Source organism: Geotrypetes seraphini, chromosome 10 (genome assembly GCF_902459505.1).
Source record: "Geotrypetes seraphini chromosome 10, aGeoSer1.1, whole genome shotgun sequence".
Lineage (NCBI taxonomy): Eukaryota > Metazoa > Chordata > Amphibia > Gymnophiona > Dermophiidae > Geotrypetes > Geotrypetes seraphini.
Window position 1 is genome coordinate 127,712,668 of NC_047093.1, and position 17,383 is coordinate 127,730,050.

General features: G+C 41.8%; 1 protein-coding gene across 8 annotated transcripts in view; it reads left to right on the forward strand.

Moving 5' to 3' along the window:
• Nucleotides 1-17,383, forward strand: part of PRRC2C (proline rich coiled-coil 2C) — a 179,741-nt gene that overhangs the window by 56,899 nt on the left and 105,459 nt on the right. For all 8 annotated transcript variants that reach the window (XM_033960038.1, XM_033960041.1, XM_033960042.1 and 5 more), the window contains 4 exons: nucleotides 6,005-6,270; nucleotides 12,504-12,577; nucleotides 15,928-16,061; nucleotides 16,148-16,235. In XM_033960038.1, coding sequence (XP_033815929.1) covers nucleotides 6,005-6,270; nucleotides 12,504-12,577; nucleotides 15,928-16,061; nucleotides 16,148-16,235 — 562 coding nt within the window. The remainder of the gene's footprint in view (nucleotides 1-6,004; nucleotides 6,271-12,503; nucleotides 12,578-15,927; nucleotides 16,062-16,147; nucleotides 16,236-17,383) is intronic.

Here is a 17,383-nt window from a genome sequence, read left to right on the forward strand (position 1 = left end):
CATTTTGTCAGTTTACATTCTGTCCAGGACACAATCTCAGTTAAGGCACATTCTGCTAGGACTATGACTTCTTTGTGGGTAGCTAGTGCGGTCTCCCCTGAGGAGAGCAACGTGGTCCTCCTTGCACACGTTTGCCAAGTTTTCCAGAGTGGATGTGGTGGTGAGACAGGACTCTGCCTTTGTGTTCTCAATTTTGAGGTCCGGCACAGTTAGTCTGCCCTAGCTTTAAGGGACTGCTTTGGTAATCCCACTTGTCTAGAATTTCTCACCTATTGCACTGGAAAAGGAAATTATCTACTTACCCTGGTAAGTTCTTTTCCAGTAGGTAAGATGAGACATTCTAGACTCCTGCCCTGTCCTTCCTGCACCTGCCTACTATCTATTTCTACTTCTCAAAGTTGTTTCTTGGATGTCAGTAAACCCTTGGCTGGGATGAATCTGTATATGATTTACTGTTTTATGCAGGGGGCATTTCTGAGCTCCTCTGATGCATTTTGTTACCTGTTTACTGTTAATGTTCTCATGTTAATTCTTGAGCAGAACAATTGTTTATGGACTTCATTGCCCTAGCTGTCTCTACTTCACATTTGTAAGGTGGTTCTCGATGCTTGGGTAGTAACTGCAGGTGGCGCTAGAGAGCACACTGAAGTAGAGCAGAGTCACAGAAAAAATCTGGATTGGATTCCTTCTGCATATGGCATGCAGCCATTGGGACACAACCCACTTGTCTAGAATGTCTCAGCTATCTATTCAGAAAGAGCTTACCAGGGTAAGTACATAATCTCCTTTTCTCCACTATTCTCTCTCCGCCCCCAGCAAGTGCCTAGCTCTCCATTTCCTAGCTATTTGTTTTCTCATCCGCCAGCCCTCTGTCCACATAATATTTGCTCCAATCATCATCTTCACATCCCATTACCAATCTGATCACATAATGAGAGGAGGGAGAGGAAAAAAGCTGCTTAATATGGAGATACGTTCACCTCTGCTTCCCAGAGTCAGACTGCCAGTGTGGTTATATGAAATCCTATGCATGTGAGGCCCAGGGAGTAAAATGGAGTGGGGGGAGGGGAGACAACAAGACCACGATGTTCAGCTAATCATCCTCATCTTTTAGTCATTATTGGAGAGGGGTTAACTATATCAGCTGCAGCAACTTCCACTTCTGCCTCTCCTGATCACCTATAAGAAATCTGTGCCATGATTGCATAATTTTGTGTGGGTGGGGAATTCTGTCTAAATTCTGCATTGCACAATTGTATAGAATTCCCCTAGGAGTATTTTATGATTATCCCAGAACAAGCAGGCAGCATATTCTCAAATGTGGGCAATGTCATCCACAGGGCCCAGTACGGACAGTCCTAAAGTGTAGTATCACTTTAACTCTTGAAGTCTCAAGATGGGCCTGTACCTCAAATGCATGAGTGCCTTCCTGCCTGATGTCACCTTGCGGAGCTAAGAAGATGTGTGTCATTGGAATCTTTCCAGTCACGTTGTGTTTTTTCTAATTTATGCCTTCCTGGTGTATTTTTTTATTTCCTTTCTTCCTTTCTTTTATTTTCATTTGTAGTAGTTTATTTTTGGGGAGTTTTTCTCAATTTTTTTCTCTTCTGTTTTTCAGGCCTTTGGTCCTTCTTTAAGTTAGGTTTATGGCCGAAAGCATTGTCTCTTTTTCAGTCACTAATTTACTTGACCCTCGGAGGACAAATTGAGTCCTTCAATCTTGAATCAGCTGTTTTTTTTCCTTCAATGTTCGAGCCTTCAAGCGGCTTCAAAAGGTGTTCTCAGTGCAACAGAGCCATATCAGCCACTGATCCACACAACTGGTGTCTTTAGTGCCTTGATCCTGAGTATTGAATTGCCCTCATTGCTCAAAATTACAAAAACACTCTTTGAAGGCTTGATGTCTATTTACAGCAGGAAGAACTTTTTGGACCTCAAGATCCACCAACCTCAAGATGTCCACTGTGTCTCATGTGGCTAAAACCAAGGTGACGATACCGCCATCAATGCATCATTCGACATCTGCTTCCTCGGCACCAACATCATCTGCTAAACAGGCTAAAAAGCATTCCCATGCCTCTCCTTCTCTCCATACGTCATCGGCATCAAGTAAATCGATGTATGCCAAACAATGACGTCGGCATCTCCCTCTCCATCTCTGCAGGAAGTAACCCCCCAAAGTAACCTGCTCTACTTTGTAACTCTCCTGGAAATGTCCAGATAACCTCTTGTATAATCCGCCTTGAACCGCAAGGTAATGGCGGAATAAAAATCACTAATGTAATGTAAGTGTCTCCTCTGAAGCGTACCTCTACATTGAGGTCACTAGCATCTTGATGTCCTACACCACTAGTGGTACCATTACCTCCCTCAGTACCACAACTTGCCATACAGGATCATCGGGGCCTCACTTGATATCAGCCTCCTTGATATCGGTGCAATCTGGTAAATGGGCCATACTTCTCACCATATGTCATCGACACCTCCAGCATCAAGTAAGTCAATGTATGCCAAAAGGCGACGTCAGCAATCTCGCTAACCATCTGGGCAGGTGTTGTCCCTCTGAGACGTGCCTCCACAAGGTCACCAATGCCTCGACATCCTGCATTTCCAGTGGTACCAATGATATTCTCGATACCGCAGCCATCCATTCAGGACCAACTTCATGAGCTGCTTCATAAGGAGATAGCAGCCATGCTTCAAAACCAATCAGTACTGGCTGCTGCACTGACTCCTTTTGCACAGGCCCAAACTGAGCAAAGCTCTTCAAGGCCTCGGGGTACTATATCCAAATCTCCTTGATGTAATTCCAGATCCCAATGTCTGACAGACATTGGAGGAGAAATAGGAGTCCTTCCTGATGCTCTCATCTGCACGATAGCCACCATGCCTCACAGTGTCGTAATTTTTTTTTTTTTTTTAGAATTAGATTTACTAGATCTCTAGGTATAGAAGAATTTGACTCTGATCTATCCACTTAAGGTTACTCTGACCCAGAATACTTAGAGCCTGAGTCATATGGACTTTTATCAGATCTATCTCCTCCTCCAGAAAGCCTTTCCTTTACAAATTCATTAGACAAATGGGTCAAGCTCTTCCTGTCAAAATGTAGTCAGAGTCCAAACCCAGAGCTACTTACTGTATCAGCCTCTAAGTCGATGAAATCAAAAATTTCTAGGTAGACACTTGGCTTTTTGTGTGTGGTGAAAGAGTGACCTCCTCATCAGGGGAGCCAGGAGTTGTACTCCAAGTACTTCCTCATACCGAAGAAAACAAGAGCTGCAACTAATTCTCGACCTCCTGAGCTATCAAAAAATATTTAGTCAGGAAAAAATTATTCATGCTCTCCCTAAGAACTCTATATCCCCTTCTAGAGAAGAACGACTACTCTCTGGATCTTAAGAAGCATCCTTCCAAACCACAGATAGTAACTGCACTTTCGAATAGACCACCATCATCTCCAAAACAGGGTACTGCCTTTTGGCTAGCATCAAAACCCAGAGTGTTCACAAAATGTTTAGTTGTAGTTGCTGCAACATTCTGGTCTTACAACTTTCATGTGTTCCCCTTTCTGGACGACTGATTGATAAAGACGTCGTCACCTCAAACAGTCCAATCAGCTACCAACTCAACCATATGCCTGCAGGGATTTGTGGTCACTGCAGGGATTTGAAGTCCCACCTCCAACTGACCCAGACTCTAGCATTCATAGGGGCTTGACTAGATACAACTCAGACTCAAACTTACTTCCCTCAACAGAGACTAGATACTCTACATCACCTTTGCAAACATGTTTCTACTCTCCATCACAGCTTGACAGTTAATGGGACTGTTTGGTCACATGGCATCGACAGGTAATGTAACCCCATTTGCACAACTACATATCATGGATGCTCAATGGACTCTAGCCTCTCAATGGTCACAGGCTAGGAACCTGCTCTCTTAACGTCTTCAGGTCTCTTCCCCACTTCATTGCTCCTTTAAGTGCTGGTTATAAACCACTAATATCTCCAATTCCACATTCCTCCGCATCAGAAGTTACTAATCACAGATGCCTAAGTATGCATAGGGAGCTCACCTAGATGGTCTTCACACTCAGAATTCCCGGAGTCCTCAAGAAAGATACCTCCATCTCAATCTCTTGGAGCTCCGAGCCATTCGCACTGCCCTTCTTACCTTTCAAGATCACCTCCTGAACAAGTAATACTAATCAGAATGGACAATCAAGTAACCATGTACTACATAAACAAGCAGAGAGGTACGTGCTCCTGTCCTCTCTGCCAAGAGTCGATGCAGATCTGGTCTTGGGCAATCCTGCACAATAATTTCCCGAAACCAATTTACCAAGCAGGGAAACAGAATGCTCTAGCAGACAAACAGATTCTTTCAACCTCACGAGTGCTCACTCATATTACATGGGACCATGGAAACTGCTACAATGTCTAGATGCAATTGGTATCAGGAAAGAGGTGTTAGACTGGTTTTGAGGTTTCCTTATGTCCCGTACCTATCAAGTACGTTTCAATTACGATCTCTCCGATACCTGGAGCAATCCATCTGGTGTACCGCGAGGGTCACCACTATCCCCATTGCTTTTCAATGTCTACATGTCCTCACTAGGTGCGCAATTGACCCAGCTGGGGATAAAGTTATTTGGTTACACAGATGACTTTACGATAATCATTCCATTCGCTAACTCTCCCGGAAGTTACTCCCAAGGCATCAGAAGTACTAAATTTGATGGAGCAATGGATGACTGAATTCAAACTGAAACTTAATTCAGAAAAAAACAAAATTTTTCATAGTTTCGCCATACCCGCTTGACACCAAAACACCACTATACATCAATAAACTTAGTTATCCTATTCAGCCTACTATGAAGGTATTGGGTGTAACACTAGACCAGAGCTTAACCATGAAACACCAGGTAGACTCCTTAATCAGAAAGGGTTTTTTCACTCTCTGGAAGCTTCGATCCATTAGAGCATATTTTGATATGACAGCAGTTAGAATCCTGGTACAATCCCACCTACTGAGTCAACTTGATTACTGTAATATCGCCTATTTAGCAATTTCCCAAAAGAATATGCGACGATTACAACTAGTGCAAAATGCAGCGGTCAAACTGATTTTCGGGCTGAAGAAGTTTGATCATGTGACACCTTACTGACAGCTGCATTGGCTACCGATGGAGGCACACGTGAAGTTTAAGTTCGCCTATTTCTGCTTCAAGGTACTATTATAACTGACCTTTTCTCCTTCTCAGCCAACAGACATAAGAGAAGCTCACATTTGAACATATCGGCTAAGGAGTCCCATATGTGAGAATATGCTGCCTGCTTGTCCTAGTGAGTACAGATAAAGTACAGTTATTTACCTGTAAGAGGTGTTATCCAGGGACAGCAGGCAGATATTCTCACAACCCTCCTACCTCTCCTAGTTGGCTTTTTACTGAATTGATGGTCCTTGAGCTGACGTCGGGCAGGAAGACACTTTACGCATGCGTGGTACGGGCCTTCTTGAGACTTCTCAAGAGTTGATGATGTCACCCACATGTGAGAATATCTGCCTTCTGTCCCTGGATATCACCTGTTACAGGTAAGTAACTGTGCTTTTCTGTTGGGGAGGGAGGGATGTGAATTTCACATATTTGCCTTCACTTTTTCATGACTATCTAATTGTCACATTCCAATTGTTTCATTGCTATAAAAACAACAACAACAAAAAAAAAGTCCCTTACTAGAATTGCAGCTGCTTCAGAAGCTAATGACAAATGATGTTCTAAGCCTTTAAGTATATGGACTATCCTCACTCCTTCCAAATGACTGATCTTATAGTTTCCCTGAGTGAAACTTGGCCCTGTATGACAGATGACAGGGACCTGTGAGGCTAGTACACAATATTTGTTAAACTCTCAAGACAAACTTGTTTGAAACTTGCAGTTCCAATTTTAGCAAATGTAGAAATTGGGTTACATGTCCATTTTCTCTGCTCCTCTGCACAGATGTTGCCAGCTGGAGAGAAGGCGGTGGAAAGAATATTGGCATAGGAGCATCTCCAACTGATGAAAACTCCTCTGACCTTGACAATGTGAATGGTAACAGTACAGCAGCAGGAGCTGCAGAGCTGGCCAAAGTGCCTGAGAAACGTGAAGCATGGCTTCCAGTTGTACCTGCACAGCAGTCTCTGCCCAAGGTAAATGGGCAGCAGCAGCCACAACCGGACATTGCTGCCCAGCACAGAGCCATGATGCCACCGTTTGTCAACAATGTAAGTGGCCCTATCTTTTTTCTATAATAATTTCTTTAAAAGAAAGAGCCTTTTACTACTCCCTCTGTGTAGGACGTTTGTTGGTGCTTCCTTACCCATTCATATCCTTATGGTGACTTCTATAATATATGCACTCTTTGAAGAGTAACCCAGTAACATAGTAAATGGTCCATCCAGCCTGTCCATTAGTTATGCACATTATAAATTCATGCTTAAATTAACTTGTCTTTTTTTTTCTTTGATAAATATGACCACATCACAGAAGCATACCACAACTCACACTGGCTCCCAATACAAGCAAGAGTACACTTCAAATTCTACTGCCTACTATTCAAAGCTATTAATGGAGAAAGCCCAACTTACTGGAACAACCGACTAACTCAATCCACCTCAACTAGAAACAGGAGAACCCACTCATTATTCACACACCCGCCAACCAAAAACATCAAACGAAGAAAACTATATGACAACCTAATGGCCACCAAAACAGCAAAGCTAGACAGATAAATCACCAATCTACTGTCTTCGACCACAGACGACAAGCCCTTCAAAAAAGAAACTAAAACCCTACTCTTCAAAAAATACATAAAACCTATTTAACATGACCAGCTCCTTCCCAAACTCCACCTACCGCACTTTCTACCCCTATCAAATCAAAAAGGTTTCTGTTTTTTTTTTTAATGTTCAGGAGCGGTGGCAGCAGCAGATGACAGCTGGGCGGACCGCCCAGCTAAAAGGCCCTAGAGATCAGGACGGCAACACGAGTCTATCATGGAGCCCGGGATGGGCTCCGTGATCGACTCGCGTTGCCTTCCTGAGCTACTGGTTGATCGCGATCGACGTGTTGGGCACCCCTGCCTTAGAGGGTACAGTCACCTGGCTGCATTTTAACGCATATTGGCAGTAAACACACATATTGCATTTGCGGTACCCAGTGGAGGCAATTTGATGACAATTAATATTTCTAGTGCATGAATTTGTGCATTTGCTTTTAGTCTTTTTTTTTTATTTATTTAAAAAATCCCTCTTCTGGTCCTTTTATATTTTCTTTATTTTTCGCGGTGTTAGGCTTAACTTTGGGCTGGAGCTTGACCTCAATTTGAGCATGTCCTTTTTTGCTTCACACTTGTAGAGTTTAATTTGGTGTGATACTTTTTTCGATGTCAAAGACCTACCAGTGGTTTCCACTGTAATTGGGTGATCTCGGTTACGGACCTGCACAATTGGTACTTCAGGTTCCTTGGATCTGCCCATAATCCTAATGATTGTTCTCTCTGTTTGCAAAAGCAGTTCAGAATTCAGAAAGCACAGCAGGTTCAGCAAGAGAAGTTGTTTGGCCTTCCAGGGTCGATCCAACGACTTCAGCATTGGAAGCACAACATCAGTGGCTACCCAGGCATCGGGAAACACTGAGTGCACTGTTATAGAAAAAGGGTCTCCTCCTCATTAGACAGCTGTTAGTCGACACCGGGATCAGTCTGCATTGGATCCAACACCAAGGATGTGTACTTGTTTGACATCCTCATTGGCACCAAAAGGCCATGATGATGCATGTCAGGGTAAGCCCAAGAAGCACAAACATTGGTCCTTGGTACATGGTACCAGGAGTGCCAGGATATCAGAGTGGGAGTGTATGGCGCAGTGGTTAAAGCAACAGCCTCGGCACCCTGAGGTGGGTTCGATCCTTGTGACCCTAGGCAAGTCAATTAATCCCCGCAGTACCAAGCTATACTTGGGGAGGAGCTAATTCAGATTCTACAACTGCAACCATCCAAAGGCTTTGAGGGTGTTTGTGCCAGTTGAAGCTCAGCCCTACCTGAAGCTTATCAGAAATCTTTGCATTGACGTTGGGGCTTCAAGGAGTTCCCATGTCAGCATTGATGCTTACAGCACCACCTTCAAAGAGACAGGAAGCTTCCCTAGAGTCTAATGGTAGAACTGTACCTTGGCGCTCTTTGAGGCATGGGCATTGTTTCACTGAACTGAAGCAGGCTGAGGCCTGAGGAGTCTAACTGGGATCATGCCAAGGTTCCATGTTTGTTCAATATTTATTAATCCACACAGCATGAAAATATCTGAGCAGCTTACATTTATAATGGATAGCATGAGAAAGAGAGAGGAGAAAGGGAAAAAAAAAAAGGAAATAGGTATATCAGCAGGGAAAGGAGAATCTGGAGCTACATAATTGAAAAGAAAAGTGGTTCAGTCAAGGGAAAATGGGGTTGCTCAACAGGCTTATTGGAGTGGAGAAAAGAGGAAAGAAACAAAATCATTTGGTATGAAGGCATCGTCAAAGAGGTTTTAAAGTTAAATTTATATTTCTTTAAGGTAGTCTGTTCCAAAGGGAAGGGCCATCAATGGAACAAAGTGTTTTGAGTGTAATCATATTTAATCTGCCTAAGCATTGGGATTACCAGCAGATAATGTTGTGGGACTTAGATGAGGATCTATGTTACTTCTCGGAGGAGGAGTCATATATAATCCATTCTGACCCTTCACCACTTCAAGAGAGAAGGAAATCTCCACCCGATTCTCTCACTTTTCACTGGTTTTATCATGGAGATGACTTCGGTCATCCCATTTAAGTTGGAGATAGAGAAACCGCCTAGGGCTGTTGGACTCTATCCATACATACACACTGATGATTCGGGAAACTCCCATCTCAGTGCAAGTTGCACCTAAGAAGGTGGATACGCTGTACTGTATCTAGATGGCTCCTGGGTTGTAAAGGGCCCAGCTTCCTCATTCTCCTTTTAGTGGTAGAATCTGCTCTCATATGGGCCAAAAGTGCTAGAACTCACGCCTCGGTTCCCCTGGGTAGAGAGGCCAGGACTTTGGATTCCTTTGGGAGGAAAACTGTTCAGGCCTTGATGCTAATTTCCTGCATCCAGTTCTACCAGCCCTATACAAGCATATACTTGAAGTTTCTGGTACTCAGTATGTTATCTCTTGCAGAAACTCTCCATCCAGAGCAGGCTGAAGAACTTGTCCAGCTGACCAAGAAGCAGCTGCAATGTCAGAAATATTTTGCCAGGCGCACTTGGGTATAGGAATGCAAAAACTCTCATGGCTGCATCTCTGACCTGAAACCAGCAGCTCAGGAGAGGCTAGCAGATGTTCCCTGCCATAGAGACGATCTTTTTTGGAGACAGTGGAGGAAGTGGCTGACCTCATTAAGAAGCATACAGACACCATCCAGTCCCTGTCTCCGCAGCCTGCAGCTCCATCCTCTTAGGAGGTATTGTAGCAGGCAAAGGTGTTGACCCTATTACTTTTTAAAAGTGTATATAAGAATATAAGATTTGCTGCTGCTGGTTCAGACCAGTGGTCTGAACCAGCGGCCCCCTAGGTCAAAGACCAGTGCTCTATTTGAGTTTAGCCTTACCTGCATATGATCTTTTCCAGCAGGAACTTATCTAACCTTTTCTTAAATCCCTGAAGGGTGCTTTTCCCTATAACTGCCTCTGGAAGCCGCTGCCTCCTCACTCTGCCCAGCAGTCCCAGCCCCAGTGTTCTCAACCCCATTGGCCCCATCAATAAAAGTCTTAGCCAGCTTCCCAGTTGAAGCAGGGGGGCATGCCTTTGACTGGCTCCTGAAGAGCATAGCCTCAGACATAGTAACCATCTTGGACAATCTGCCGGGGGTGTCTAAATTTTTTTCATTTAAGGTAGACCCTTGTAACCTCCAATTGGTGGGTTCTTCAAATAATCTGTCTTGGTTACACACTGAATTTGCATCCAAATTGTCCACTGAGTGTGTCATTTTTCAGCTCCCCACACAAGCAGGTACTGATATAGGAAATCTCTGCCCTTTTACGGACTGGTGAAGTTGAACTCATGCTACCAGAGGAAAAAGGGAAGAGATTTTACGTGAGGTACTTTCTTGCGCCCAAGAAAACCTAAGGGCCCTGATCAAATTCTTGGTCAAAGAGAATCTCAGGATGAATTCCTGGGCTGCCTCCTTCCCAAGAAGATTGACTATACCCTCTAGACTGGAAGGATGCTTACACCCATGTGTCAATACTTCTAGTCGCAGTAAGTATCTCAGGCTTCAAATAGGGAAACACTACTACCAGTACAGCATTCTGCCTTTTGGCCTTGCGTCAGCTCCCAGGATGTTTATTAAATGTTTAGTGGTGGTAGCAGCATTTCTATGCATGCTGTGGGAGTATATGTGTTTTTCTGTCTGGACGATTGGCTGTTCAAGAGCACAACATCTGAAGTTCAAGTTCAATTTATTTAAAATACTGCAAATATAAAACAAAAATGTTAAAAACTAAGCGGTTTACAGTAAGTAAAAAATGAGGGAATAAAACAAGACAAACTATTACATTTAAAGGGGAAAACAATATGGTAAATTACAATAAGAATTGCAAGAAAAATAAGGAGAGGGAGGGGGAAAAAAACACAAATAAAATAGTCCCCATGATCTTAAAAAAAAAAAAAAAAAAATTGTGAGCAGAATGCTTGAGAGAAATAAAATGCCTTTAATTGGGCTTTAAATATAATGAAGGATTTTTCTTCACAAAGGTAGATAGGGAGAGAGTTCCAGAGAACAGGTGCCATAACTGAGAATGATGAATTTCTTTGTACATAAGAAATAATTGCCTAAAAGAAGGAACTTCAAGAGTCCATGTGCAGAACCATTCAGGTGCTAGAGCTACTAGAGTTCATGATAAATTATCCCAAGTCCACCTTATTCCTCTTCAGAAATTGGAGTATATAGGAGCCCTGCTGGATACAAGGCAGGCTCGGGCTTACCTGCCCCTCTGCACCTCCCTCCTTGCACGATAGCAAGTACCTTAGTGCCTGGCTTTGCAAGCTCGAATTAGGTGACAGCACATGTTGAGATTGAAGGGCCACATGACCTCTACAGTGTTTGTTACACCTGTGGCACATCTCCATTTGAGAGTGGCCCAGTAGGCCCTAGCTTCCCAGTGGTCTCAGGCTGCAGGGAATCTAGTGGATGTTATCCAAGCAAGACCAGAGTTGAGGCTCTCTCTTCTCTTCTTTTGGTGGACCATTTCAAATTCTACCTTCTCAGAAGATATTAATGACAGATGTATCCAACTTGGGATGGTGAGCTTATGTAGCTGGGCTTCACACCCAGAGAAAAAGTGGTCATCTCAGGAAACAGAACTTCACATCAACCTCCTGGAACTTAGGGCTATTGGAGCATTCTAAAGGCTTTCAGAAATTGTCTGAATGAGAATATTTTGATTCTGAAGTCCATCAGGTTGCAGTGTTTTATGTGAACAAGCAAGAGGGGTATGGGCTCTTACCCCTTGTGTCAGGAGGCTGTAGGGATGTGGCAGTGGGCTTTCCTTGAAGGGATAGCCCGTAAAGCCACATAGATTGCAGGTGAGGACAAAAGCATGGTGAACAGACTGAGTAGTGTGCTGCAACCTCACGAGTGGTTGCTCAACATGAGTATAGCCTGTAAGATCTTGGTGAATCTTTTTACCACAACAGCAAAGTCCTCCAGTTTTTGTTCCTTGCTCAAATCACATGGCACACTAGTGTTGGATGCCTTCCTTCTCGATTGGGGATGGGTCTTCTGTATGTGTATCCTCCAATTCCTCCAGAGAGAGAACTCTGCTGAAACAATGATCCTAATCGTGCCTTATTGGTTGAGTCAGATCTGGTGCTGCATTCTGGACCCAACAGTGAGAATAGCCTGTTATCCGACTACAAGTAAGTAACTTTGCTTTATGAGAAATTTTCAGTGCCACGACGTTGAGCATCTGAAACTTCAGAATTGATGGTATATAGAAGTATTACAGTATTCAATCATGTATGGAGTAAATATGGTGAGATTTTAGTAGTGTTGGGAGAGGTGGTAGAAGACCCCCCCCCCCCCCATACATTGGCAACAACAGTAGACCTGCATAAATAGGTGGACAAAGTGGACTCTTGACATTAGTTTCTGAATATTTTTTATGCATGGTTAATGAGACTCGTCTTGCTCCTTCTCAGTTGCCTTCCAAAGATGCTGGAACACTTCTTAGATTTAATGGTCAGTGATCCTATGGATGCAATGGCTGATGGCTCCTGCTGACCAAATTCATTTGAGATGATCAAACTTTGGTCCCCAAGGACTACCAGTGGATCTGGTTTTGTATTTGGTGGCTTTGTTTTATAGTTCATCTGTATATGTTAATCCTTAAAACCAAACTTGTTTGTGGTGCCCTTGCTCTAAAATGTGTTTAAAATGTGTTTACCTTCTTCTACAGATGTTTCATCCCTATCCCAGAATGCCGTTCCCTCCAATGCCAAACAGGTACCCCACTCCAGCTGAAGCAAGCAAGTAAGTTTTTAAAATCTGTTTTAACAGTAAGTCAGCTGTCCACAGAACTAAGGGAACCAAGTACTTTAAATTCTTATGTGTTTCAGGTTATGTTATAATGTAGTCGTGTATCCTATGAATCATTATGGGAACACTTTCCCATAACATGTTTACAGAAAATCTCCCATTTATGGCTGTGGCTAATTTACTAGTATATACCAGCCGAAGCAAGGATCAGGGATCTCAAAGTCCCTCCTTGAGGGCCGCAATCCTGTCGGGTTTTCAGGATTTCCCCAATGAATATGCATTGAATGCAGTGCATGCACATAGATCTCATGCATATTCATTGGGGAAATCCTGAAAACCCGACTGGATTGCGGCCCTCAAGGAGGGACTTTGAGATCCCTGGATTAGTGCCAAATATAGAAACTGGAAGCTTGACTTGCACCTTTGTTATCTTGAGACAGGGACTCGAGAATTTAATAAATGCCTTAACAATATTTAGCAGTTTAATTTAATATGAAAAAGAAAAAAAGTTAATTTTTCATATTTTTCATGATTTACACACAGGAATAGGTATAAATTTCATAATTATTGGTCCTAACATTAAAACACATTTGTGAAGGTGCTACTAATACTGTACTATCTTCAGAGCATAAAATTTTGTAGTATACTGCAATAGTGGCAGATAATATTGTATGGTGCACTCGGAGCTAGATTAATGGTTTTGGAGGCCCTAGGCAAACCTATATTTCTCTGAAGACAAGCAGGATGTTATTTCAGATGGGTGATGTCATCCAATAGAGCCCTGGTGCAGGCGCTACCCAACATTCAAAAACTTTCTCAAAGCCTTTGGCACCACCACACGTGTTGATGCCTTCCCACCCAACATGAGTATGCAGGATCAGCAAGTATCAACTGTTCTCAACACATCTCTTTGCCATTTTTGGTGCCTTCCCGAACAGTATGCTGGGACCCTTTTTTAAATCATTTTTCTCCCCTTTTATGTTTTTCTTAGTAGTTTTTACTTTTGTGCAACTCCTTTCCACTTAGACCTAAGCGCCTGGTTAGGTTTTCTTTTTTTTTAAATTGAGCTTGTTTGATTTTGCTTAGGCTATTCCCCCCCCCCCCCCCCATGTCACGTAAAACTCTGTGGTTGTAAAGGGTGGCTCAAGACCATTGCTGGTTGTATTTAGGACCTGACCACCCAGCTTCTAATTGTCTGTTCTGAAGTGCAGAAGAGGACTCAGAGTTGGGAGGCTCAGTGTGAGAAACTCTTTGGCGCTTCTAGGTTCAGTCCAACTTCGGCATTAAATTTTTTTTTCTTAAGTTTATTAGGATTTTATATACCGCCTATCAAGGTTTTCTAAGCGGTTTTACAATCAGGTACTCAAGCATTTTCCCTCTCTGTCCCGATGGGCTCACAATCTATCTAACGTACCTGGGGCTATGGAAACTTAATAGAGCTACCAATGAAACAGTTTCAAAAATATACTTAACAGTACTGAAATTCAAATAAAAGATATAGCACAATGTCAGAATAATAGTTATGAAACAACTAATAAATACACATCAGACCATTCAAATAATGCTTTTCTACAATTCAGCTTATCCTATAAAGTGCAGTTAAATGGGACAAGCTGGGTGGTACAGAGTATAGATTGCAATTGATTCAAAATACTGCTGTGAAATTGATTTTTGGGAATGTAAATTTGACCATGTGACTCCGTTGTTTCAGAGTCTTCATTGGCTCCCGGTTTATTTTAGAGTTCATTTTAAATGTGCTTGTGTTGCTTTCAAGATCCTATATGGTATCTTTACTCCTCTTATTCCTTTATCTTGGAAAGTCTACAGATTCTCTTTTGCAAGAGGCATCCAACAATTTACGTTATCCCTTTCTTCCAGGAAAGAAACTAAAGGAGTCAAGATTTTTAGTCAATCTTTGGATTTTTAAATTTTCTCAACTTTGGAATGATCTTCCGCTTCTTTTAAGGAGTTCTGGTTCACTTCAATTTTTTCGTAAATCTTTAAAAAACACTTTATTTGCTAAACATTTTTAAAATTAATTTTCTTGAAATTTTGTCATTATTCCTTATGGTTTTTTTCTTTTAAGTTAACTATTGTAAACCGAGTCGAGCTTTCTTAGAATGACTCCTCTGTATATAAATCAAAGCCTTAGATTAGATAAACAGATGGGGGCTAAACTCCAGGCAAGCTAATTATACAGTTAAACAAGTTATAAGGAACTGATTTAGTGCGTGTAGCAAGCTAGTCCTGGTGTAGAATCGCCAATGTAGTAAAGGCTTGGGTAAAGAGCCAAACTTTCTCCTACTTCCTGAAGGGTAGTCTGGACTTAGACATAGCCCCTCTGGGAGTAAATACCAGAGCGTGGGGGCTACTCCGAAGAAGGCGTGCTGCTGGCATGTATCACATTGTACAAGTTCTTTTTTTTTTTTTTTTTAATTTTTAATTTATTCATTTTTGAATTCTTACAAGTGAATTAAACATAATATAACCAATTTTCATATATCACTTGTATTTACAAACAAATAATCTTGTAAGATAAAATAAATACCCCCCTTTTTATCAATATTCCTAATTCCATATGATATACATTTCCCACCCCTCCCCCACATATCTGCTACCCATGTGCTAAGATATCTGATCATTAGAATAATTAGTCAATGGTTCCCATATTTTTTTAAAATTATGAAGATTCCCTTGTTGTAACGCTAACATCTTTTCCATCTTATATATATGACAAACTGAATTCCACCAAAATGTATAATTTAATTTAGTATAATCTTTCCAATTTTGAGTAATTTGTTGCATGGCGACCCCTGTTCTTTTGATGAGGGTGTACAGCTAATGGTGCTCTTTTTTGTTAAGCAAAGAATTTGAAAAACCATTATAAATGATGTTGCAGTAGTTCAACTGTCATCAATAATGCCTGGACTACTATTCTAAGCTCATCAAATTTGAGCAGGTGTTCAGTTGTCCCGAGTCTCCTTAATACCATGAAAAGTTTTTTAAATTATTATTTAGCCAAGGGAGCAATTAACATGTCCAGAATCCTCAGAGATGAATCCACTTGAAAGCTCAAACCATTTAATCTTTTTTTTTTTTTTTTTATTTCTTTATTCATTTTTAAACTTACATCAAGTGTACAGTAAATATCAAACAATTATAATACAACATCACTTGAAAAATCTTCAATATCATACACCAAGAAGATTTAACCCCCACTCCCCTCCCAAATTCATATACAACTAATATATCTTATGACAATCATAAATTTAATCTAATGGAAACTATTGTTTGCAGAGGATACTACCCATAAAAATTTGATCTTAACAACTTTTTCTGTCTAGAATGCCTAGGGGCAGGCATGCTCAGCAGCCCCAGACCTGGGTGCAAGAGGGTGTAGAGCGCCCTTCCATCATTAGTGCGAGTGAGCTAAAGGAGCTTGATAACTTGGACACAGAGGCTGATGAAGGTTGGGCAGGTAAGCAAAGCAGCAACTCAACGGTCACAGTTGAATAACTGCAGATAGTTGCTGTTTCTATGACGCATGTTTTTCTTATGTGAAAGGGGCTCAGATGGAAGTGGATTACACAGAACAGCTCAACTTCAGTGATGATGATGATCAGTCAGGCTCAAAGGAGAAAGGGGAGAACTGGTAAGTGGAGACACTTTGGCAGCTAGCGAGCAACTAAGCAGGTACCTGGAATGTTATCCGCTATGCATCTAGCGTGAGAGGGTAGTCTTTTGCAATGGGCTGATCACTTTCACAATTTAATTCTGCCCTGTCATTCCAAAGAAGATTCAGATCGAAACCCGGGTTCGTGTTTATTTATGACTGAAACTAAAACTCTTTTCCCTTCCTCTGCGATCACTCTCTTCCCCCATCCCATTCGTGGTCTGGTGGCCTCCATGGGGGAGGAATGAGCCCTACTTGTTCCTGCCCTGTGCTGTTGCTCTGATCTCCTGTGACAGTCCTAAAGAAATCTTCCCTAGATTCCCAGATTCCATCCCAATACTGCCCGGTATCAAACAAATACTTTCTTTCAAAAGTATTAGTTCTTTTTACCAAGATCCTTTATTGAAAAAAACACTTGCATGACATCATAGACAGTCAAGGTTCTTTTCACATTTCAGTACTGATACAGTCCTGACTGCCTTACTTTAGTGAAATTCATTCCCATCTTGATAAACATGTTCTTGCTGTATCCCTTGATCCTTTGTTTTCAATTTTCAGTTTCAGATCTGTCCCAAAGTGCATTTCTTGTGCCTTTTTTTTTTTTATTTATTGATTGATTTTAAAAACCATACAGACAGTGCAATCAAATACAATAAACTAATCTCATAAAAGCACTTATAACAAATATATATTAGAATAAACCCTCTATCTAATAATACCTCCCTCCCTTTACTGGAAGTGTATTTAGCTTGTAATATCAGATCTGGTAAAATATATAAACTCTGATCCAATGTTGTTCTACTTGTTGGGTTATGCAGTACCTACATAAGTGACAGTTGCATAAGGGCTATTGGTATGGTGTACAGTCCGGTGGGTTTTGGAGGGCTTACCATACACCATAAGAGGGTTATGAGATGTGTACCTTTTATGTAAGGTTCACTGCAGTACCAAGTAAGGTGCCCATCTTCTCTGCTTGGATTTCTATGTGACCAGTCTTGTACAAATGCTGGCCCCCGCTACATCCCAATGGCTTGCTCTATGCGTTTTTCATTTGAATGTGTGTGGGGGGTGTTTAATGAGGCAAACACATCTAGAAATGGTCATTTTGGGAAGGAAAAAAAAACCCA